The 22,104-nt window shown below is 61.7% G+C and overlaps 1 protein-coding gene and 1 non-coding gene across 6 annotated transcripts in view; one reads left to right on the top strand and one right to left on the bottom strand.

The window, feature by feature from the left end:
- Nucleotides 1–22,104, top strand: part of CELSR1 (cadherin EGF LAG seven-pass G-type receptor 1) — a 147,803-nt gene that overhangs the window by 47,970 nt on the left and 77,729 nt on the right. For 4 of the 5 annotated variants that reach the window (XM_058308945.1, XM_058308943.1, XM_071219116.1 and 1 more), the window contains exon 2: nt 2,777–3,415. The exons of the other annotated variant lie outside the window; for it this stretch is intronic. In XM_058308945.1, the coding sequence (XP_058164928.1) occupies nt 2,777–3,415 (639 nt within the window). The remainder of the gene's footprint in view (nt 1–2,776; nt 3,416–22,104) is intronic. 5 annotated transcript variants of the gene reach the window in all.
- LOC111760417 (U6 spliceosomal RNA) lies at nt 12,716–12,822 on the bottom strand. Its single transcript, XR_002794110.1, has one exon. It is a non-coding gene; the product is annotated as a U6 spliceosomal RNA (small nuclear RNA).

Here is a 22,104-nt window from a genome sequence, read left to right as displayed (position 1 = left end):
GCGGAAGCCGAGGAGCAAGCGGAGACAGCTTGTCCGGGAGTTCTGCTGGGAAGGAGCGCAGAGAGAGAGGGGCAGCAGCTGGGGGGCTGGGGGGTGGGGGTGGGAGTCCCAGGGGCACGTTTGTCGTCGGGGGGACCATCCAGCAGAGAGGAGGGGGCAGGGTCGCCGAGGGGAGGGCTGGGAGCCGGAGTGGTGGGGGCTGCCCCTGCTATCTCCTCCACAGGGAGCACCCCACCTTGACTATTTATCTGTCGGGGTTGCTTTTGCTCCGTGACGCACCCTGAAACCTGGTAGCTTGAACAGGACCTCTGTTATTTGCACGCAGTTTGTGGTCAGGAGCCTGGCGGGCCAGTGGGCACCTGTTCCTGCTCTTGGGAGCCTGGTGGGCCAGCAGCACCTGTCCCTGCTCATGGGAGCCCGTCGGGCCAGCGGGCAGCCTGTCCCTCCTCGTGGGAGCCTGGTGGGCCGGGGGGCACCTGTCCCTGTTTATGGGAGCCCAGCGGGCACCTGTCCCTGTCCCATGGGAGTCCGGCGGGCTGGTGGAAGGCCTGTCCCTGCTCGTGGGAGCCCGGCGGGCCGAGCCCAGGCCTCCGCTGGCTGGGTGCATGCCTGAGGCACTCAGCTACAGCCCTTCCCCAAGGCTTCTCCAGCATGGCTTCGGGGCACAAGAGGAAGCCAGCAGAACCTTCCAGACCTCTTGGGGCCTGGGCGGGGCAGTCCAGAAAGTCCCTCTTGCCACGTCCTGTTGGACCAGGCCTCCCGCCTGCCCAGATTCCAGGGGAGAGAAGTAAACTCTACCTCCCCATCGGGAAGGCGTGGCGGGCGGGGCAGGGGCGGAACGGGTGGCGCCCCGAGGCTCTCTGCCGCAGCGGCTTGGGTCCACGTTCCTCTTGGCTTGCTCCTCCTTTTTCGTCACTGTTTATTATGGCCACTAGCCCTTTGTTGTATGAGCTCCAGGTGTCTTCTTTCAGGCTTTTAAAATCAACATCATTTTTTAGAACAGCTTTAGCTCGGCAGGAAACCGGTGCTGCTGGTCGGGGTTCCCAGTGCTGTCCCGCCGTCTTACCTGGGTGTGGTGTGTTGTCACCGTGAGCTGGTATTGGTGCGTCGCTATTACCTAAGATCCGTGCTTTCTCCAGCTGGCCTTAGTTTTCTGCCTTTCCCCAGGTCCCGCTTCGTTGCCGCGTCGCCGCCTCCGGCTCCGCGGGGCTGGGAAGGTTTCTCCGCGGTCCTGTCCTGGAGGCGCGCCGGCAGGCATGTTGTGGAATGTGCCTCTGCTGGGTTTGTCCAGTGTTGGGTTTTTGGAATGAGACCGAGGCTGCGGGTTGGGGAGGACGAGGCTGGTGACTTTTAGCTCCGTGCCCTGGAGGGGTCGTGGCAGATCTGTGAGCCTTTTTATTTTTTAGGAGGTACCGGGGATCGAGCCCATGGGAAGCAGGTTTTCCACCACTGCGCTGCACCTGCCTCTTATGTTTGTGTGTGTGATCTTTCTTTTACGGTCACTTATGGTGCCTTCCCCACATGAAGACTATAAAAATACCCCTTCCATTTTAATCACTTGGCCTTGCCAGTGAGGTGAGGTGAAGGGCCGCGGGGCGCTCAGGGTGTGCGGTGGGCGCTGCGTGAGCGATGGCGTCGTTCCTGGGTGGGAGTGGCCCACCAGGCTTCCGTCCTCTTGTGAAGAGTTTCTCAGCGCATGACTTTCCTCCTCCATCGCCTCGGGCTGGGTGGCTGCTCTTGGGACCTAGGTTTGCTGGGAGAATTGAAGCTCACGGGTGGGGCTTGTGGCCCTGAGCCATGGCAGCTCCTCGTAGATTGAGAGTCATGGGATGTGGCTCAGTCCCCCTGAACATGGCCTGGGGCCTTGAGCACCTGAAAAGAGGACACTGCCCAGGTAGGAAGCCACCTGCTGCTCCTCGCACCCATCGTTTCAGGAGTTCCTGGGTGCCCCACGGGTGCCTCCTGGGGTGGCAGCGGTGGGTGGGGCTCGAGGTTGCGTCACCTGGCAGTGTCTTCTAGGTAGTCCCGGGACTTTCCTCCACCTTCCACGGCTTTCCAGAACCAGGTGGGGAGGGGCTTGGGCCGTGGTAAGTGGAGGCTCCTCCCCCCGCTGGGCAGGCTGGCGGGTCCGCAGGGCTGGCCCGGAGGGGGCCCAAGCCCAGAGCCTCTCCCGTCTGGGTCTGGAGCGGAAGGAGGTGAACTTGACCACCAGTCTCCTCCGGCTCTGCTCTCAGGAGCCCCGAGCGCTCGTGTCGTGGTTTTGTTTCGCTTGCGTCGTCTGAAGTGCAGCGCATGGCGCGCACGTCTGCTCAGCGCAGCCCTTATCGCACGGTCTCTTGTGCTAGCTCGGGAAGTGCAGCGGGATGTGGCGGAGGGAAGTAAAACCCCCAGACCGTCGAGAGCGCCAGGCCATGGCCTTACGGGCGGGGGCTTGTCCGGTCTGCGCGGGACACGGCGTCTCGAGCTGGACCAGGGAGTCGGGGCATGTGGGGAGCAGAGGGAAGGGCGGCGCCCCTGGTGGCCGGAGCAGGTGCAGGGGGGGCATCGCTCGGGCCCGGGGTCCTCGTGTCTGCAGCAAAGCGAGGGGCGCCCTCGCGGGCGGAGCGGCTGGTCCCGGTGGCCGTCGGGGACGCCACCCAGCGCGTCTGCCGTGCCCGGGGCTGCCCTCCGGGACACCAGGCAGGAGGGGGTGGCGGGCGCCACAGCGGGCGGGCGGGGGCCAGGGGGGCGTGCCTGTCGCACACCCTCATGACCCAAACCCCCTGTGTCCTCGCAGACGGCCTGCACAGCGTCACGGCCCTGTGCACCCTGCGCGTCACCATCATCACCGACGACATGCTCACCAACAGCATCACAGTCCGCCTGGAGAACATGTCGCAGGAGCAGTTCCTCTCGCCGCTGCTGGCCCTGTTCGTGGAGGGCGTGGCCACGGTGCTGTCCACGCCCCGGGACCACATCTTCGTCTTCAACGTCCAGAACGACACGGACGTCCGCGCCAACATCCTCAACGTGTCCTTCTCGGCGCTGCTGCGCGGCGGCGCCCGCGGCCAGTTCCTGCCCTCGGAGGACCTGCAGGAGCGGATCTACCTGAACCGCACGCTGCTGACCACCATCTCCGCGCAGCGCGTGCTGCCCTTCGATGACAACATCTGCCTGCGGGAGCCCTGCGAGAACTACATGAAGTGCGTCTCCGTGCTCAAGTTCGACAGCTCGGCGCCCTTCATCAGCTCCACCACTGTGCTCTTCCGGCCCATCCACCCCATCAACGGCCTGCGCTGCCGCTGCCCGCCCGGCTTCACCGGCGACTACTGCGAGACCGAGATCGACCTCTGCTACTCCAGCCCCTGCGGCGCCAACGGCCGGTGCCGGAGCCGCGAGGGCGGCTACACCTGCGAGTGCCTCGAGGACTACACGGGTAGGTGTCCCCAGCGCGCGCCTGTGGGCCCCGGGGCGGGCTCGGGCTGGGGGTGCGGCAGGCACAGGGGTGCTGACGCCAAGTACCGGGAACCTGTTGGTTTTATAAAGGGTATTTATTTGGGGTAGGAACTTACAGCCACAAGGCCCTGAAGAGTCCAGCTCAGGTACGTAAGAGGGGCTGTACTAGCCGAAGGGGTGCTGCTGCAAAATACCAGAAACTGGTGGGCTTTTATAAAGGGTATTTACTTGGGGTAGGAGCTTACAGATACCAGGCCATAAAGCATAAGTTACTTCCCTCACCAAAGACTGTTTGGAGCAAGATGGCTGCTGATGGCTGTGAGGGCTCAGGCTTCCTGGGTTCCTCTGGGCTCAGCTCCACTGTTTCTCCACAAGGTCAGCTGTAGACTCTCAGGTGACCGGCTCTGTCTCTCTCCCGGGGTTTCTGCCGTGTCTAAGGCTCCGTCTCTATTCCTCTGTGCTCTCCTGGCTCAGGTCCTCTCTTCCCAGGGCTTCCTTCTTCCTGGGCTCAGGGTTCCTCTCTTCCTGGGGCTGGCTTCTTTCTAAGCTCAGCATTCCTCTTTTCCCAGGGCTGGCTTCTCTTTCCTCTGTGTGCTTACTTCAGGGCTCCAGCTAAGGACTTCAGCATCAAACTCCAACATCAAAACTCCAACATCAAGATCCCACCCCGCCCCCCAAAAAAAGAACCCCCAACTCTGTCCTCTGCCATGCCTTTTATCTGTGAGTCCCCGCCCACCAAGGGCCCAATGACGTGGCCCAATCAAAGCCCTAATCATAATCATGCCCAGGTACAGATCAGATCACAAACATAATCCAGTATCTACTTTTGGAATTTATAACCATACCAAACTGCTACAGGTACTTTCTCACCAAAGGTGGCTGCCGATCTCTGCGAGGGCTCAGCCTTCCTCTTCCTCTTCAGGCTGCTGGGCCCGGCTTCTTCCGCTCTCAGCTGCAGGCAGGAGGGCTCGTTTCTTTCCGGGCGCAGCTGCTCTGTGCTCTTCCTGAGGTCAGCTGTGTAGACTGTCAGGCACAGCTCACCTCTCTCCAGGGCCCTGGAATCGGGTTCTCTCCTCTGCGGAGTCTGCAGAGCCCTCTCCATTCCCATGTCTGCTCCTGCGTTTTCTTGAATAAACGCTCATTTATATAGCCCAGCAGGGGGGCGGGGGCTCAGCCCTGCACCCCTTAATGACTTGGTCGACTCAAAGCCCTCGTAACATAATTAAGTAAACGTAAAGCCTCCGAGTTTAGTACAAAGCTTTCACGCCCAGAGGAACAGACCAGTTGACAAACATAATCAGTATCTCTTCTTAGAATCCATAAATAATATCAAACTGCCTGAGTGGGCTGCCCGGGGCTCCCTTGACGCTGGGCACGAGGGCCCCCCCTTCCCACATTGGAGGGTTCCGGCAATTTCCTTTCGGGGAAATGAGCAGAGGATGGGTGTTGGGCCCAGGTGTCAGCGCCGTGCACCTCGGAACGATTTCAGGGGCCACGTTTCCCTCGGCCCGCAGACACGAGGGAGAGTGTGCTTCCAGCAGGAGCCCCGAGGCTCGCCCCCTTCCCGTGTCCCCCAGGCTTGTCCGCCTCCCAAGCCTCTCGAGGCTCACCCGCCTCCCTTGTCCCCTGAGGCTCGCCCGCCTCCCCGTGACCCCGAGTCTCGCCTGCCTCCCCGTGCCCCCCGAGGCTCGTCCGCCTCCCCGTGACCCCGAGTCTCCCGCCTCCCTGTGCCCCCCGAGGTTCGCCCGCCTCCCCGTTTCCCCGAGACTCGCCCGCCTCCCGTGTCCCCCAAGGCTCGCCCCCCTCCCGTGCCCCCGAGGCTCACCTGCCGCCCCATGTCTCCAAGGCTTGCCTGCCTCCCAGGTGCCTTAAGTCACCCTTTTTATGGGAACAATCGGGAAGAAGACAGCATGAGACCCACTTTTAAAACCCAGAAGCATGGCATTCTTTCAGGTGCCTTTAGAGCTAAAGCCGCTTAATTCCAGATTTCGAGTTTTACTTGCTAGTGTGGAACAAGGCAGTGTGAGTCGAGATCAGAAGCCGTTCAGCCTCGGGGTCCTGGAGGCCTCTGTTTTCCGTGGGCCTGGAGGCCTCTGTTTTCCGTGCCTTGTCACGGGCAGTGCGGCCGTATCTACCTGGGACAATGCACTTGGCATTAAGATATCCTGGCTCAGCAGCAGGAAGACTGGGCCAACGCGGCCAGCAGCTGTTTGTAAAAATAGAAAGCCATCCGGGGAGCGACACCGAAGTGCACGCTCCTGCCTACCCACGCCGCGTCTCGCGCCGGCCTTGCGTGCCCATCGCGTGGGCTCAGGGCCCTCTGAAAAACACGCGTACGGCGGTGCCGACCACGGGGTCTGCCTTCACCCAAGCTCCCTGGGTACTAGGTGGTCCCCGATTCGTGCCGGAGGTAACCTGGAGACCCCCGCCCCGCCTGCATGCTGGATGAACAGACACCCGGGGACCGCTGCCTGCTGGGGCGGGCGTCCTGCCAGCGCGGAGCACCCGTTTATCGGACTTGGAGCGAGGGCTTAAAGTCTCAGCAGGTATTTACCAAACAGGAAGACTGTGCAAATCCAGGAACTGGGGGACAAAGGAGAAGGAAGGACAGCTGTGCAGGGGCGTTTCTCTGCATCCAAGAAGAGACCACTGGGGAGGAGGGAGCCGGGGCCGTCGGGGCGGGGCGGGAGCGCTGTGTGGGAGCACCCAGTACCAGCTGTCCTCGCTTCAGCCTGGCCTTCCGGTGGGGCCGCAGGAGAGGTCCTGGCCCCATGTCCCCCGAGATCTTCGCCCACCCCCCCACCCCCCGCCGTGACTGTTCCCCGCCTGGCTCCAAGGCCCCCTGCTGCTCTTTCCCTGAGGAGTCACCCTAAATCCTGCTGCTCTGGGCTTGGCGGGGGACCCGGGAGGAAGCAGTGGCGGCAGCGTCTCCCAACCCCGGCAGCCCGCATCGGCCCAGCTGTGATGGGGAGCCCCGAGTCATGCCCCTTTCTCCAGCCCCCTCGTCCCCACTCCGAGCTGTCGTGGAAACATGGCCCGAGCCAGTCGTGGCCTCCCTGTTCTTCCCACCTCGTGGCCTCGCTGAGCGGCCACCTCTGGCTTTTCTAAAGCTGCCCCATCAGACTGCCCAGCCACCAGGCCGAACCCAGCCTCCTCTCCTGACGGGAAGGCTCCAGGCGGTGGGGAGGCATCCCCCACCCCACCCCTCCTCCTGCCTCCCAGCCAGGTGGGCCGTGCACCTGCTTTCCTGGCCCAGGTGGAGGAACCGCGGCCCCAGCTGCCAGGTGGCTAGCGTCCGCTCGCTCGTGCCTCCCACGGCACCTACTGCGTGCCTGCCGGAGCACACAGTCAGCCCTCGCCCTGCCGTTCCAAGCAGGACCCGCGGCCATTGGCCCTTTCATTGGTCCAGGGCATTACACGGGCAGTGGGAATGGGTGGGAGAGGGAGGCCCTCCAGCTCAGCCCACCCCCAGACCTGGCGGCTTTGCTCGCCTTGCCCCAAAGAATCAGCGCCCGCAGGGATTGCATTGGGAAGCCTGGAGGTGGTGTCTTAGGTGGCGAGGAGGAGACCAGACCTGGCCACGAGAGGTGCAGGAGCAGGGGGCTTAGCCCGGGGGGGCACCCGTGGCAGGTGAGCCGAGGCCACTGAGGAGCTGCGATCTCCTCTAAGGATGGTTCTACCCATTGGGTGCCAGCAACTCAAATCTCATTTTCACGATGAGGGTCATTTTTAGACAATTCCTGGGGTGGGGCAGAATCTGTCGTCCCTAAAATGCTAGGCTGGCATGAGACTGATGTGAATCTCCAGGCACTAAGATTACCCTGTGTTTTTCCCTAAAAGATAAGACTAATTACAACTGCGATTTTGGCTGCTTCCCTCTTCCTCTCCCCTTCCTTTCCTCCCTTTGAAGTTCTCGCTCTGCGCCGAGGTAACTGAGCGCATTCATTCCCGACGAAAGGCTACTGTCGTCACGCGGGTTCCGTTACTCGCTCCCGGGTAAGCCGAGACCCGGGGCCTCCCGCTCGTAACTTGGACTCGGCCCCAGGGGCTGCTGTGGCTTCCTGTGGCATCAGACAGGAGCCGTCGGGGGACACAGCGGTGTCCGGGTGAAGGACGGCGTCCCTGAGTTTCAGGACAAGCCCGGAGGACGTGAAGCTGGGAAGGCGGGCTGGCTGCTCTCCTCTGTCGGAGCCTCCGGGCCCAGCACACGCGGCGTCCCCCGTCCATGCGGGCAGCCTCCCGCCGGCCTCGCGGCGCGCGCTGCAGGTGGAGCACAGCTTAGGGACGGTGGTGGGCCGGTCGCTGACCACACGCTCTGCAAGGGACGGGGACGAGACACTAGGCGTGAGAATGCAGGGTGTGGCTGGCGCTCCCGCCGTCCTCGTCCAGTGGGCGACGCTGAAGGAGGGCCATGCGTGCCAGCCTCACCCGTTTGTTTTTCTTGGCTTTCAGCCACTTCGTCTTCCATTTTGCTATCCACCTAGTCCTAGTCCGGGGTTTTGTTCAGTTCCTTCGGGACGCCAACCTTGGGTCCCAACACTGAACCCGCCTCGGTTCAGACACGGGCGTCGCCCTGGCCATCTCCTCGCTTTGCCCCTGCCGTCCCCACCCCTGTCGGTCAGAATCCGCCTCGCTGCCCCCTCCCCGGGGAGGTTTCCTGCCTCCCAGACGGGGTCCTGGCAGCTTCCTCGCTGGCTCCCGGAGACTCGTCCCGTTGGGTGGTGACACGCACGGTTCCACTCTGGGTCCCCGATGGTAGCGGCTTCAGGCACGCTGCCGACCGCTCTGGCGGGCGTGACGGCCCACGCTTTCCTCGCCTAACCTCACGGCAGCGGAACGGAATCTTCCTGTGTCTTGCCCAGGGGACACTGGACAGTGTCCGAAGTCATTTTGATTGTCACAGCTGGGCACAGGGAGCCTGGCAGCTGCAGGGCACGGGGCTGCTGCCACCAGCAGAGGTGTCCCTTCTGCTATTGAGGGTGCCACGGACTCACGGCTGTGAGTGGCGGCGGCGGGATTTGAACCCTGTGCCCCTGGGCTCTGCCCAGTGCTTCCTGCCGACCCTATGGGCTCCTCCAGGGCGGCCCGGCCTGCCGTGTCCATTTGCCCGGTCCTTCGCTGGCTTTCTTTGCTCAGCAGCGTTTTTTAAACTGCCTCCCACGGGCCGAGGATTCTGGAATGCAGGGAGCCGGGGCCGCTGGCTGGCCGTGGGGGCAGGGCCTGGACGGGGCTGCTGGGAGGAGGCTCCGCTGCTGCCCAGTGAGAACGAGGGTCAGGCGGTCCGAGGGCGCTCTGTCCAGGGGAGCTGAGGACTTGACTTTGTAGCCAGGGACCTTGTCATGTCCCTGTAGGGTCCCTCCCTGATTACGTAGCAGTAGTCCCCACCCCGTACTAACAGGGAGTGCCCGCCAGGCACAGCTCTCAGCTCTGAGGTGTGTTGCCTCAGTTACACCTGCAGGTGCAGGCAGCCCCTCTGCCAGGTAAGTACTGGGGCCGTCATGGGGCAGCGCCGGGCAGGGGGCTCGACGTGGCCAGGACGCTCGACGTGGCCAGGACCCGTTCCTGGGACCCCGCTGCGATCCTGCTCCCTCTCCCAGGGTGCCCGTCCCAGCCCCCTCGGGGTGTCGTGGACACGCCTCTCCCCTTGTATTCTGGAAGGTTCTGCATCTAGAGCCCACCCTGTCCCGTTTTTGTCACCTCTTACTGGGCCTCCTGCCTCCCGTGTCCATCTTCACGGAGGCCTGGGGTGTCCTCTGAGTCGGGCCACATCGACCCCATGCCCGGACCCCCGGGCCTCCCGTTCTGTCGAGTCCGGACCCCGCCTGGGCGCCCTGCCCCTCGCTCGCCACGCTCAGGCCACGCTGGCCTTCTGGAAACACCTGGCCCCTCCCCGCGGCCTGGGCTCCGTGGCCTCCATGTGTGTGTGGAGCTGGGAGGCAGGACTGCCCACGAGTGCCACTCTCCTGCTCGTCGCTGCCCTGCCCGCGGAACCCCTGGCCTGTTTCCTGTGCTCTCCTGCTGGCGCGAGGGCGGCAGGCACCCGCGGCTGGCCCCGTCCTGTGCCTGGCTCCTGGCTTCCGGCCCGCTCTCAGTGTCCTGTGGAGGGGTCTTCCTTCCTGATGGCGGGACCCTCCCTCCTCTGGGCCGGGGTCCTCCCTCCCACACGCCAGGAAGCACTCACAGCCGGCGATTTATCCTCCCAGGGTCACGTCTGCCCGGGAGGCCGTTCCCAAGGCGGGGGCTGTGGCGTCGCTGGGGCCAGGGTCTCCTGCAGTGCACGGCATCCCACCCCCAGCCCGAGGCTGTGGTACCGGCCCGTGTGCCCTTGTCTGGTCCGAGAGGGGCCTGGGTGCCCCGAGGCTGCCACGCTCGCGGGCCGAGCTGCCTCCTCACGACGGACTCAGCAGAGGACCATGCACTCGTGAGCCCCTGCGCTGGCAGGACCCGCGGGCCGCTGGCCGTGCAGCCAGTGCATTTCAGTGGACCTGGGGCCTGTCCTCCCTCAGCCACCGCTCAGGAACACGCGGTGTCCCTGGACCCCCGTGCCTGTGCTGACAGACACCGCGTAGTGTCAGGGTGCTCCCAGCAGGGGGTGGTGGGTGCTCCCCAGAAAGGTGGTGCCAGGGTGCTCCCAGCAGGGGGATGGTGGGTGCTCCCAGCAGGCGTGATGGGTGCTCCCCAGCAGAGGGCGATGGGTGCTCCCTAGTGTGGGGTTTGACTGCTGTGGAAATCGGTGGATGAGGACCTCTTGGATGTGCCCCCACGATGCTTGCCTCGGAGCTGCCTGCAGCCTCCCCAGGACAGACGGTCCCAGGTTCCCCCTCCCCCAGGCTGGAGACCCTGACTCTCCCCTGTGAGGCCCCTGGGGCTGGGGACAAGACCAGAGAAACTTCTCTTGTGAAAAAAAAACCTTATCTTTTATGCTCAAGGGGGACCTTGAGACTCAAACTGCTGCTGCCCCCAGCCCTGCGTTTCCCGCGAGCTCCTTCAAGGTGTTGCGTTCGCTTTGCCGAGCGAGTCATTAGTGAGCTGAGCGATTCTGAGCCAGAAATCCCGCGCCTACACGTTAGGTTAAAATTTTCAAGTGCATTCCGAGCTGCTCTCCTATCCTGGGTGCGGGACTCGCTGAACAGAGAGGAAAGTGGGCTGCCAGCCTTTCACTTCAACCGGCAGGACCAAAGCTCCACTTGGAAGTCTTCATGGTAAAACTGAAGTGAGTCCTTAAACTGGAGAGTTACTTATCATTCAAAATGAAAGTTAAGTGTGCAGCCTGTAATTAAAATCTCCAACAAAGCAGAAACGTAATCCTTTATTAGGAAAACGTACTTCTCAGATGTTCAGGATTACTTTGACCGTCTCTCTCTGTTGCACCTGTCAGACCTGTGCCGTTCGGCTCCTTCTCCAGCTTCTGGTTGTCACATCCCACTTTTCTCCAGCCCGTCACTGGGATGCCAGGATTTTCCCAGTATAATCGCACACCGAGAGAGCATGGTGTGGGTGCATTCAGCCAGTGGGGGCTTTTGATGGGCAGAACGAGCACCCTTCTCCCTGGCCTGGGAGCCCACGCGTGGCCGATCGGCGTCAGGGACGAAGATCAGCCCTGCGGTTCCCCAGGGGCTCCGGTGGTGACGGGGCCACTGCTCGCAAAGGCCTCGTCGGGCGTCAGCTGGGTGGGGGCTTGTCCCGATGGGGCCCTGTCTCTGTGGTTCGTTTTCCTTCCATCGGCGTTTCGGTGCCTCCGCGGGGCTAGGCTCAGGGCGCGGGCCAGCAAGGAAGGAGGGTTTAGCACCGACACCTGGCCACGGGCTGGTGAAGCTGCCCAAGCCCGGGAAACGTGCCGGCAGAAACCGCCGTGGCCCGCAGTGACCCCACGGTCAGAGAGGAGTCGGGCCCCCGCCGCAGGTGGGCCCTGGCTGCCCTCTGCTGCTTTTGGAGAGCAGCTGCTTCTGCAGAAGGAGCCAGGAGCCAGGCTCCAAGAGCAGCGCCTGGACTGTCGGTTTCTGTTTGCCGCTGTGACGAATGACCACAGGCCAAGGGGCTTAGAACGGCCCACGTTCTTATGCTAGCACCAGGACGCTGTGTGCCTTCTGGAAGTTTCAGGGAGAACCCCGGCCTTGCCTTGCCCAGCTTCTGGAGGCCACCGCGGTCCTTGCTCGCGGCCGCCCTCCCTCACTCCAGCCTCTTCCGTCGTCACGTGGACGGCCTCTGGCCCCTGCCTCCCTCTTGTAAGGACCCTCGAGGCCTCTCGGGCCCATGAGGATGATCCTGGACGATCGCCCACCCCGGCCCTTAGCTCCACCCCGCCTGCAAAGCCCCTTTGGCCGTGGACATGACACGCCCGCAGGCCCTGGGGAGCCACGGCTCCGCTGACCACACCCCCCGCGCCGCCCAGTGCCAGCATTTGCTTGCGTTGTGGAGTGAGCGGGCCTTTCCCGTAGGCGCTGCGGTGGGCTTGCCTGTCCCCTGCTGTCTCTGCATCGCGGACTGCGGGCCCCTCAGGAGCTGTGGGGGAGCCCAGCCTGAGCCCCTGCCCCGGAGCGCAGTCTGGTTTGCACAGAGTGGCTGGGAGTAACGTGCCGGAAGTGGGTTGGCTTTTTTTGTTGGTTTATTTTTGTATTTTAAAGATACTTAAATTATATAAATTATACGTAAAAAAGGTGGGGGATTCCCATGTGCCCCACTCCCTACCCTTCCCACACTGCCCCACAGTAACCTCCTTCGTTGATGTGGTACATTTTTTACAGTTGAGGAACACATTTTGGAAAATGGCCACTAAGCGTGGATTATGGTTTACATTGTAGTTTCACTTTCTCTTGCACAATTTTGTAAGTTATGAAAGGATATATAGTAGCCCATATCTGTCATTGCAGTGTCACTCAGGACAATTCCAGTGGAAAATGCCCCCATATTATGCCTGTGTTTTCCCCTTGCCATCCCCTCAGAACCTCCGGTGGCCACTGCCCCCACATCAGTGATAAAAGTTCCTCCATCGCTAGAATCACAGTAAGCCTAGAGTAGAACACCAGAGAGTCCACTCCAGGCCATCGTTCATTCCCCAGTCCTGGGGATTCTGGGGTGGTGCTGCCACTCCGCCTCTAATTGAGAGGGGGCTTAGATCCCATGGGGCAGGTGGATGGGACTCTCTTGCTTGCAGTTGCAGACCCTCTGTTCCTCGGGATGGTGGTGGTCCATCCTCACCTCCTTGTTAGTTGTCCTGGGTGAGTCCAATGAACGGGAGAGTAGATGGTGCAACTCTGTTGAGATTCAGGGCCCAACTGGCAATAATATGGAACATTTCACGAATTTGGGTGTCGTCCTTGCGCAGGGACCATGCTAATCTACTCTGCATCGGTCCAGTGTTAGTATACATACTCCTGAAACGAGCACTGGGTCACCTTTTTTTTCTTTTTCTTTTTCTCTTTTTAAATTTCTTTGTCTTCATTTTTTTTAATGTTGCATTGAAAAAATATGAGGTCCCCATATAGCCCCCACCCCCCTCACCCCATTCCTCCCATAACCACAACCTCTTCCATCATCATGAGACATTCATTGCACTTGGTGAATACATCTCTGAGCACCACTGCACCTCATGGTCAATGGTCCACATTATAGTTTACACTGTCCCCCAGTCCACCCAGTGGGCCATGGTGGGACATACAATGTACAGTAACTGACCCTGCAGCACCACCCAGGACAACTCCAAGTCTTGAAAATGCCCCCACATCACATCTCTTCTTTCCTCCACCTGCCCTCAGCAGCCAACTTAGCCACTTTATCCACATCAGTGCTACATTTTCTTCGATTACTAATCACAATAGTTCCAGAGTAGAATCTCAGTAAGTCCACTCTAATCCGTACTCTGCCTCCATTCTGTGGCGGGTCGCCTTTTAAACAGGAGTTTCTTAGTTTGAAAGCTTCCGCTCAGGCCTGGAGGTGTCCACATTGAGGCACTGTCAGAGACGCTGTGTCACTGAAGGCCGGCTGCCACGGTCCTGGACTCGTGCCACGTGGCAAGACCCAGGGAGGCACCTCGCAGCCTGGGCCTGCCCGCTCCTCGGCTCGGCTGCGGGTGGTCGGGCCTGTGGCCCACTCCCGCCCCTCCCTTCCACCCTCCCCTCCCCTTCTCTCCCCCTCTTCCCCTTTCCCCTCCCCTTCTCCTCCCTCCTTTCCCTTCCCCCCACCCCCTCCCCTCGGCTCTCAGCCTCTCGGGGCCTCTTTCCCAGCCCCTGCTCCTCTGAGTCCAGCCTCCGGCCTCCATGACTCTCCGTCAGCCTTCCGGGCCCCTCTGTCTGTGCCCCCTTTCCTGTGTCTGCACGTTCCTCTTGTTTCTAAAGGACTACAGTAAGAGCACCCAGGCCACCCAGGTCACGCCTCGCCGCTGTGCCCCGCTGACCTCCATCTGCCCAGTCCACTCTGAGGGCCCCGCACTGCGGGAATGGCTCAGCTTCCAGAACTTGACCTTTCTTCTGGGACCCACCGAAGCTTTGAACCCCCCGCAGTGACCCCGGAGCCCCTGTGGTGCTGACGGCTCCCCCTGCACCCTCGTGGGCAGCTGCCCCGCAGCCCCCACCCGGAGGCCGACGGATGGATGGAGGCTCCGGGACCTGGGCCTGCTTTGCTCCCGTGCCTCTGGCCCCGGGGCGCGGGGGTGGCCCGTGAGGCCTGTCGGGGGCTGGGGGGGGTGGAGGCGCGCCTGGTGATGAGGCAGGTTTGACTGTTCCCGGGTGGGCCTGACTCCCAGCGAGGAGGGAGTCTTGGTCCCCAGGAGCCCGCCCCCCAGCCCCAGGCCTCACTGCCCGTTCTCTGGTGGGCATTCCTGCAAGTTTGGGCACTTGGCTGGTTGATGTTTGGCCTGTTTCCATGGAGACTACAAAGTGCTGCATCCGCCCCTTCCTCCCTTTCTCCGGCTCCGGCCCTCCCTGGACACAGCTGCCGGGTTCACCTCCCACCCAGCAGGAAGTGCCCCAGATGCCCAGCTGGACGCCCGGGCCCTCCGCCTGTGGCCTGGTGTGGCGTGCACTTGTGGGCCCTGATTCCATGGCTGGCGTGGCGTGGTCAGGCGCCCGGGTCCTCTGTCCCTGGCCTGCCTTCCCAGGGCGCCTTCGCTGCACCCCACGATGTCCCAGCTCGGTTGACGTGAAGGCACGGTCCTGACACCCAGGTGCGTCCGCGCCTGGCCCTGAGGCGAGCAAGCAGATGGCGCATGTCCAGCCTCCATCCCCCCGTCCCAGGCGCTGCCTGGCGGCCTCCACCAGGCTGGGAGCCCTCCCTGGGCGGAGCTGCTTCCAGGCTGTGGGAGCCCCCGCCGTCCCTGGAAGAGGGCGGGGTGCAGAGCCCAGAGGCCCGAGGGCAGCCCCGGGTGGCCCGTGGCGGCTGTTGGCCTCTCGGCCTGTGCTGGGGTCCTGGGCGGCGTGGAGGCTGCGCCCTCCAGGCTGTGGGGAGTGTCGACTGAGCTGGCTCTCGCCAGGCCTTTCCACCAGGCTCTGCTCGTCTGGGGTCCGGGGCGTCCCCTGAGCTGCCGTCGAGGTCCTGAGAAGCCGCCCACGGCCCAGACCTGGCCCTCGGCTGGAGGAGCCTGCCTCAGTTCCCTTTGCTTTACATGCCCATGTTGGGGGGCTGGTAGCGGCTTGTGGGTAGCCAACGTGGGGTGCTGTGGGCCACGTGGGCCCTCACCTGCCCCTGGCATCGCCAGGCATTGCCCACGGATTGGTCATTGGGGCACACCTGCCCTTGATGTCCACCTGTGCCCCCCACTGCCAGCCGGGCGTGCCAGGAAGGCACAGATGAGAGGGCGCTCCCGTCCCCTGCCGCAGGCCTGCGGAGGCCCGGGGGCCGCTGGGGGCAGGGACAGGCCCAGGAGAGGATGGCTGCTCAACGGTGGGTGAGGGTGCCTTGAGCCTCCCAGGCTGCGACATCGGGGGCGCCCGGGGGACCCCAGGTGTGTCCCAGCTCATGATCCTCCGTCACATCTCTTGCCACACAAGGCGATGCTGGTGGCCCCTCATGGTGTGCCGTGGCTTTCTGGTCGTCTGGCAGGTTTCTTGGTCCTCCAGTAAAGGGAGAGGGAGTGGGCTAGGGCGCCCCTTTCCTGGAAGGCCCCTGCGCCCGCTGCTCCTGGGCCACCTCAGCCAGGGCGGTGGGCACGTGCCGTCCCCAGGCTGCCAGGCGCCCACCTCTTCCATTCACAGGTGACTTCCGCAGCGCGGCTGGTCCGGGCACGACTATCCTGGGAAGGACTGCGTGTCTCATTGTTGCTTTACGGGGTGTGCCTGGGGTTCTGGGAACTTGCTAGAGACGACAGCGGGGTCCTCGAGAGGCTGGCCCCGGGCAGGCCCCGCTGGCGTCCAGCTCCTCTGTGCCCCTCCACGTCCTGCTTTCCCCCCGGCCCTCCAGCCGCAGCCAGTGCCCCCTGCCTGGGCAGGGCGGGCAGGGGGCCGGGCGTGGGCTGCCGTGGCTGTGCCTGGTGGCCGGGTGGGGGAGGGGCTGGCCGCAGGCAAGGGGGTGAAGCTGGAGCCCCCGAGGTGGGAGGGAGCTGGGAGGGAGTGGGCCGTCGGGGGACGGCGTGGACCCTGAGGTCCTGCCTCCCGGACTGTGGGGCGGGTTCCAGAAGGCAGGTGACAGCTACCCCGCCAGCCGGCCCTTCCACCCAGAGCTTTACAGAATGCACCCCTTGACGGCCTCGGGGGAGCTCCCCGCCTTTGGGGAGCTGTGCAGCTGGGGAAACCGAGGCTTCGGGGCAGGCGTCCGTCTGAGCAGGTGGGTGTGCGGTGAGTGGGCACCACTGAGCCTGGTGCTCACTTTTTGGCTCTCTGGGCATCTCGGGAGATCTTTGCCTGCAGCAGGCTGCAGGGGGCTTGGTGGGGGAGCTGAAGCCCCCCAGTCCCACTCACGGGGCAGCCCACCCCCTGCCCCTCCTTCAGGGTCACTCGGTGGGGGGAGCCCATCCCATGCAGTGGTGTTGGCTGTCGTTTGGCTGTCCCTTTTCTTTTTTTATTAATTTCCCCCCAGTTCCCTCCTCCCGCCCTGCTGTTTTTGCTCTCTGTGTTGTCTTCTCATCTCATTTTCTCTCTAGGATTCACCGGGATTTGATCCTGGAGACCTCTGATGGGGAGAGAGGTTCCCTGTTACCTCTACCACTTCAGTTCCTGGTCTCTGCTGCGCTTCACCTTGACTCTCCCCTTGTCTCTCTTTTGATGCATCATCATCTTGCTGTGTGACTCACTTGCGCAGGGCACTGGCTCACCACATGGGCACTCATGCAGGCTCTTGCACGGGGAACTGGCTCACCACGTGGGCACTCACGTGGGCACTGGCTTGCCACGCAGGCACACTTTCTCTTTCTCACCAGGGGCCTCAGGGAGCAAACCCAGGTCCTCCCATGTGGCAGGCAGAAGCTCTATCACCTGAGCCACACCCACTTCCCCAGTGGTCCCTTTGAGCTCTGCCTGCCCTCGCCTTCTGCCCCACGGCGTTCAGAGCCCCGGACGAGGCAGGTGCTGCCAGAAACAGACCAGCCTGCACGGCCCGTCACTCAGGCCCCGGCCGTGCCCGCTGCGTGGGGCCAGCGTGGGGCAGGAACCGCCAGGCCCCTCCCACCTCCCCTCCTCCCAGGACAGGACAGGAAAGCCGGCCTTGGGCCTCTGAAGGGGATGCCAGCCCTGCAGCTGGAGGCCGTCACTGTGGCCTCGGCCCCCTTGCCTGTGGGCATCCTCCCCCCAAACGGGGCACCAGAGGCCTGTGCCCCACTCCCGGGCTGCCACGGAGACAGGTTTGCACGCAGCAGCCTCCGGTCGGTGCTGAGCTGCTGCTGGTCCCCTTTGCGCGAGACTGTGAGTGCGCACATGTGTGCCTACGTGTGTGTGCCTGCACATGTGTGTGCCTGTGCAGTGTCTGCGCATGTGTGCCTGTGTGCATGTGCCTGCCCATGTGTGTGCCTGTGTACAGTGTGTTTGTGCACGTGTGCGCCCGTGTGTATGTGTGTCCTTGTGCAGCATGTGCCTGTGTGCGTGTGTGCCTGTGCAGTGTGTCCCTACGTGTTTGTGCCTACGCATGTGTGCGCCCGTGTGCAGCGTGTGCCTGCACATCTGTGTGCCCATGCAGTGTGTGCCTGCACATGTGTGTGCCTGCATGTGTGTATGTGTGTGCCTGTGCATGTGTGTGCCTGTGTGCAGCGTGTGTGTGCCTGTGCAGTGTGTGCCTACGTGTTTGTGCCTGCACATGTGTGTGCCCATGTACAGCGTGTGCCTGTGCACGCATGTGCCCCCGTGCTGTGCATGTGTGGGGTGGAGTCCTGCCTCGGGCCTGCTCGGGAGCTGCTGCAGAGCCAGGGGAGCCCCTGGCCCAGCATTCTCAGCTTTAGACCCCCCGTGTCCCTGTCTGCCCTGGACAAATTTTAGGTTTTCCTGGACTTTTGCTGTTTTTTGTCTGGATGGGAACTGCACAAGGACAGGGAGATTTGCTTTGTTTGCCCTTTTAACCCTAGTACCTAGAAAATGATGTACGCCAGGTAGTTTATCAGAAGGGTTTCTTGGGTGATGGGCTGAATGGAGGGAGGAGAGAAAGATAGATGGGTGGGTAGATGAATGGGTGGATGGAGGGATGGATGGATGGAGAGAAAGATGGAAGGGTGGATGGACGGGTGGTAGACGGAAGGATGGGAGGATGGATGGATGGATAATTTTCATGTGTTTAGGAATCTCTGACGTACCCTTCCCTTTCTGAAACCCTGGGCTCTTCCAGTGCCCTTTGGCTCCCTCCTTTGTGGCGAGGTTTCTGGACGCATTGCGCTGCCGTGTCTTTGTTACGGGGCAGGCACCCGTCCCGTCTCCTGATGTGCGACTATCTGCGTGAGCTCTTTGAACCAACGTACTTTGAGGGGTCCAATGCCCCCTGCTGCGGGGTGGGTGCCACGACGCGGAAGTTCGCCCGTGCCCGTCTTCTCCGGGCTCTTGCCTCTGCTGCGCCTGCTCCGCGTTCCACGCCGAGCTTGGCTCTGCCCCGGCTCGGGTTCCCGAGTGCCTGCGGGCTGCGTGCCTGCGGCACCCCTGCTGCTTTGGGGACTTGTGCTTTTCTAGCAGGGAGCTCTTTCTTAGGATAAGGAAGGAATTGCCTTTTAATTTCCTTAAAATCTACCGCCATCAAGCTTTTGCGGACCCCTCCCCTCCTGGGGCCCGTGCCTGGCCCCGGCCATCCTGAGGTCACATCCAGCCGTGTCCCTTCTCTGACCTCTCTCTTCTCCCCCCTGCAGCAGCCCCGGAGCAGCCCCCATTAGTGACTCCCCCCCCCCCGGCCATCTCCCTCCACTCCAGACCTGCCACGTCTGCCCCACCGCTCCTGTCCCCTCCTCACCCGGCCCCAGCCCCCGCCCCCGCCCCCGCCCCAGCCCCTGCCTCCGCCCCTGCCCTTGCCCCCTGCCCTGGCCCCCGCCCCTGCCCCTACCCCACCCCCCGCCCCGGCCCCAGGCCCTGCCCCGGCCCCCGCCCCTGCCCTGGCCTCTGCCTCTGCCCCTACCCCCATCCTGGCCCCTGCCTGCTGCCCTGGCCCCTGCCTCTGCCCCTGTCCCAGCCCCCACCCCTGCCCCGACCCCACCCCCAGCCCCCTCACAGGACCAGGCCGAGATGCTCAGCCCCCCCACCCTCCTGCGCAGGCCCAGCTGGGTGACCCACTCCCATCACCCACCATCTGAGCCCCTGCCCTGGGTTCTCCGGAGACCCTGGCTCTCCTGGGCCCCTGCGCTGACCCTCTCCTGGGCTGGCGGGTCCCTCCACGCCTCCTCCCTCCCTCCAGGCACTGTTGCGGATCCCGCCGAGACCCCGCCGCGCGGTACTTCTCTGCCTTCGTTTTCTCCTAAGAACGTGGCGTGCAGGTGCGCGTGGAGCCCGCCAACTCCAGCAGCCTTGCCGACCCTTTTCCTCCGCCGGTTCTGCAGGTGCTGGCACCACAGGACGGCCTGCCTCGGTGTCCCCGTCAGGTGGGGGAACAGCCCCGTATTGGGCACCGTGACGGCCCCGCGGCGCCTTGTTCCACCCTCCGCGGCTCTGGGCACGGCCTCCGCTGCGGGTGCACCGTTTGCCCGGCGCTGGGGGCTGGTCCAGGGAGCTCGTCACCCCTCAGGCAGGGGCTATTGTCCTCTCACTGCCAGCCCCAAATCCAGCAGACCCCAGTGAGGGGATGGGTGTGTGGCCAGGGGCTGGAGGGGCCTTTTAAAATTTTTTATATTTATTTATTTATTTGTTTACTTTAATTTGAAATCTTGGAATGTGTTTATTTCACCCTGTTTTTTAAGAAAAACTTTCTATTTTAAAACAACATTAGAAAAGAAAGAGCACACATTGCAAATATCATATAGCAGCCCCAAGTCCCTTTCAACCAGCATCCTGTAATTTATCAGCTCATCTCACCATGAGGTATTTGTCAAAAGATGAGAAACCGGCATTGTTACAGCATTACAATACTATGTACTAAACTACAGAATTATTCAGTTTTCACCAATATTTTCCAATAATGTCCTTTTTGTGTTTGAAGCATCCAGTCCAGAAGGTGATGTGGCATTTAACCATCATGTCCCTTTAGTTTCCAGTCTGTGACAATTTTTCAGCCTCTCCTTTTCTTTCCTAACATGGACACTATTGAAGAGTACTAATGATCAGTAATTTTGTCTTCAGTTTGGGTTTGTCTCAATGCTTCTCGTTACTAGGCTGAGTTTATGGATTTTGGGGAAGAGTCCAAAGAGGCGAAGTGTCCTTCTCATCATACTAGAGGGCGCCTGCTGTCAGTGTGGCTTACCATTGGTGGTGGTGACTTGCTTGGCTGAGGTTGGGTCAACTGGATTTCTGTACTGAAAGGTTATGTTTCCTTCTGTACTCTCTTTACTGTTAACGAGTCACTAAATTCAGGCACACTCTAGGGGAAGGGAATTTAGGTCCATCTTCTGAAACAAGGAATTTTTGCCTATATTAATTTTGCCTTCATTTTTGTAAAATACTTTTGTTGTATAGATAAATATTGGTTTTACTTTTGTCATAGCTTTTTTTTCCCTTATTTTTTTAAAAAATGTTACATTCAAAAAATATGAGGTCCCTTCATTTAAGAATGTATTTGGGAGGGGTCCTTTCCAGAGTCTCTGTTTGCAGGCCGGCATTCCGTGGCCAGCGGGCTGAGCCGGCGTCTCGCCCCTGGCTGGGGGCGGGGCTGCACCTGCATTATTGAGAGCCTATCAGTTTACTCTGGAACCTGATCCGGGGGCGGGGGCGGTTATAATGGGGGACCTGTCATAGGAGGATGGGGGTCCCCAGGGTACAGGACTCAGAGTCAGCATTTCACTCCAAGGAAAATGCCAGGAGGAAAGAAGAACCGCAGATTTATTTTGATTACAAATTCCCGGAAAAGGAAAGAGAACGGCCAAGCTGGCTAGCCAAGCACACCTGAGGCCTTTATGTCCTCAACATGGCGTTTCTCCCAAGCGAAGGTAAACCATTAAGGATATAGGCTGATTGCACCTGGATCTGAGTTATTTGCTCTAAGGTGACTTTAAGAATTACAGCCGTGTTGTCAGAGCAGCTTGGGTCCGTTCCCAGCGCCATGGGCAGTGACTTCCCAAAGTAGCTAGAAATTGGCCTTGGAGGAAGTGTTTACTCCATGGTCGTCTGCAAATACTCCAAGAAGGGATTTCAAATCCTGTGGATGGGGGTTTCCCCGAGAGCCGGTCGCTAGCCGTCCCGGCACACCACTGCTTGTTGGGTCAGTCTTTGGAAACCTGCTCGTCATTTCCTGGGCCTTTTCAACAGCTGAGCCGTAGGGGCTGCTCCGGGCGGTGTGCGTGGACGTGGCCGAGAGCCTGGCCAGGCGCCTAGCAGCAGCCAGGTACCGGCTCCAGAACCTTCCGGGCTGGCCCAGCTCATCTGAAACCTGCGTGTTCAGAGTCCTCATCGCCTTTTTAAAAAGGGGACTTATTTTAAATAGTGTCGTTAATTCTTCAGTCATTACATCAACATAATTCCCACCTTATTTGAGTGTTTCTGTGTGCTATGTCATTTCATGAGTTCACAGAATAAATGCAGGTGTTAACCATTGGCTTGAAACCGGGGGCAACTGGCGCTTCATGACTTCATTTGCACGAGCGCTCACGGGGTACCCGCTGTGCGCCTTCCTCGGGGCCGTGCTGGGCGTCTGTCAGGTGTCCCCTGTGCCCTGGACGCTCTTAGATGCACCCCCAAAGCACACGTCAGCCCCGCCCTCACAAGCGGGGGGGAGACGGACGTTAGCGAGCGAGCCATCACCCGGGCAGATCGGGACCGGGGTGGGCGCACTCAGGAGAGGCGCTCCGCCGGCTTGGTGTTGGCCGTGGTGGCCTCTGGGAGAACGGCCGCGTGCCCCGAGCATCAGCCCGTCCTGTCCCCCCGAGCAGCCCTGAAGGAGGGAGAGCTGGGGCCAGTGGGGGTCGGGGTGGCGGTGGAGACGCACCTGGCGCTCCAGGCAGCCGTGGGGTGAGGGAGAAGGGGGGTCGGGGATGGCTCCCGGGCACCCAGCCTGCCTCACTGCGTGGGTGAAGGAACCCCTCCCCGGGTGGGGGCCCCGGAAGAGGCCGGCCTGGGTACAGGAAGCTCCCGAGTCTGGGGTTGGGGTCCTCAAATGAACAAGATAGGGGAGCAGCCAGGAGGGTGGGCAGGG

The sequence above is a fragment of the Dasypus novemcinctus genome, chromosome 12 (genome assembly GCF_030445035.2).
Source record: "Dasypus novemcinctus isolate mDasNov1 chromosome 12, mDasNov1.1.hap2, whole genome shotgun sequence".
In the NCBI taxonomy this organism is placed as follows: Eukaryota; Metazoa; Chordata; class Mammalia; order Cingulata; family Dasypodidae; genus Dasypus; species Dasypus novemcinctus.
Note: the sequence above shows the minus strand (reverse complement) of the source record. Positions and strands in the feature narration are given on the sequence as shown.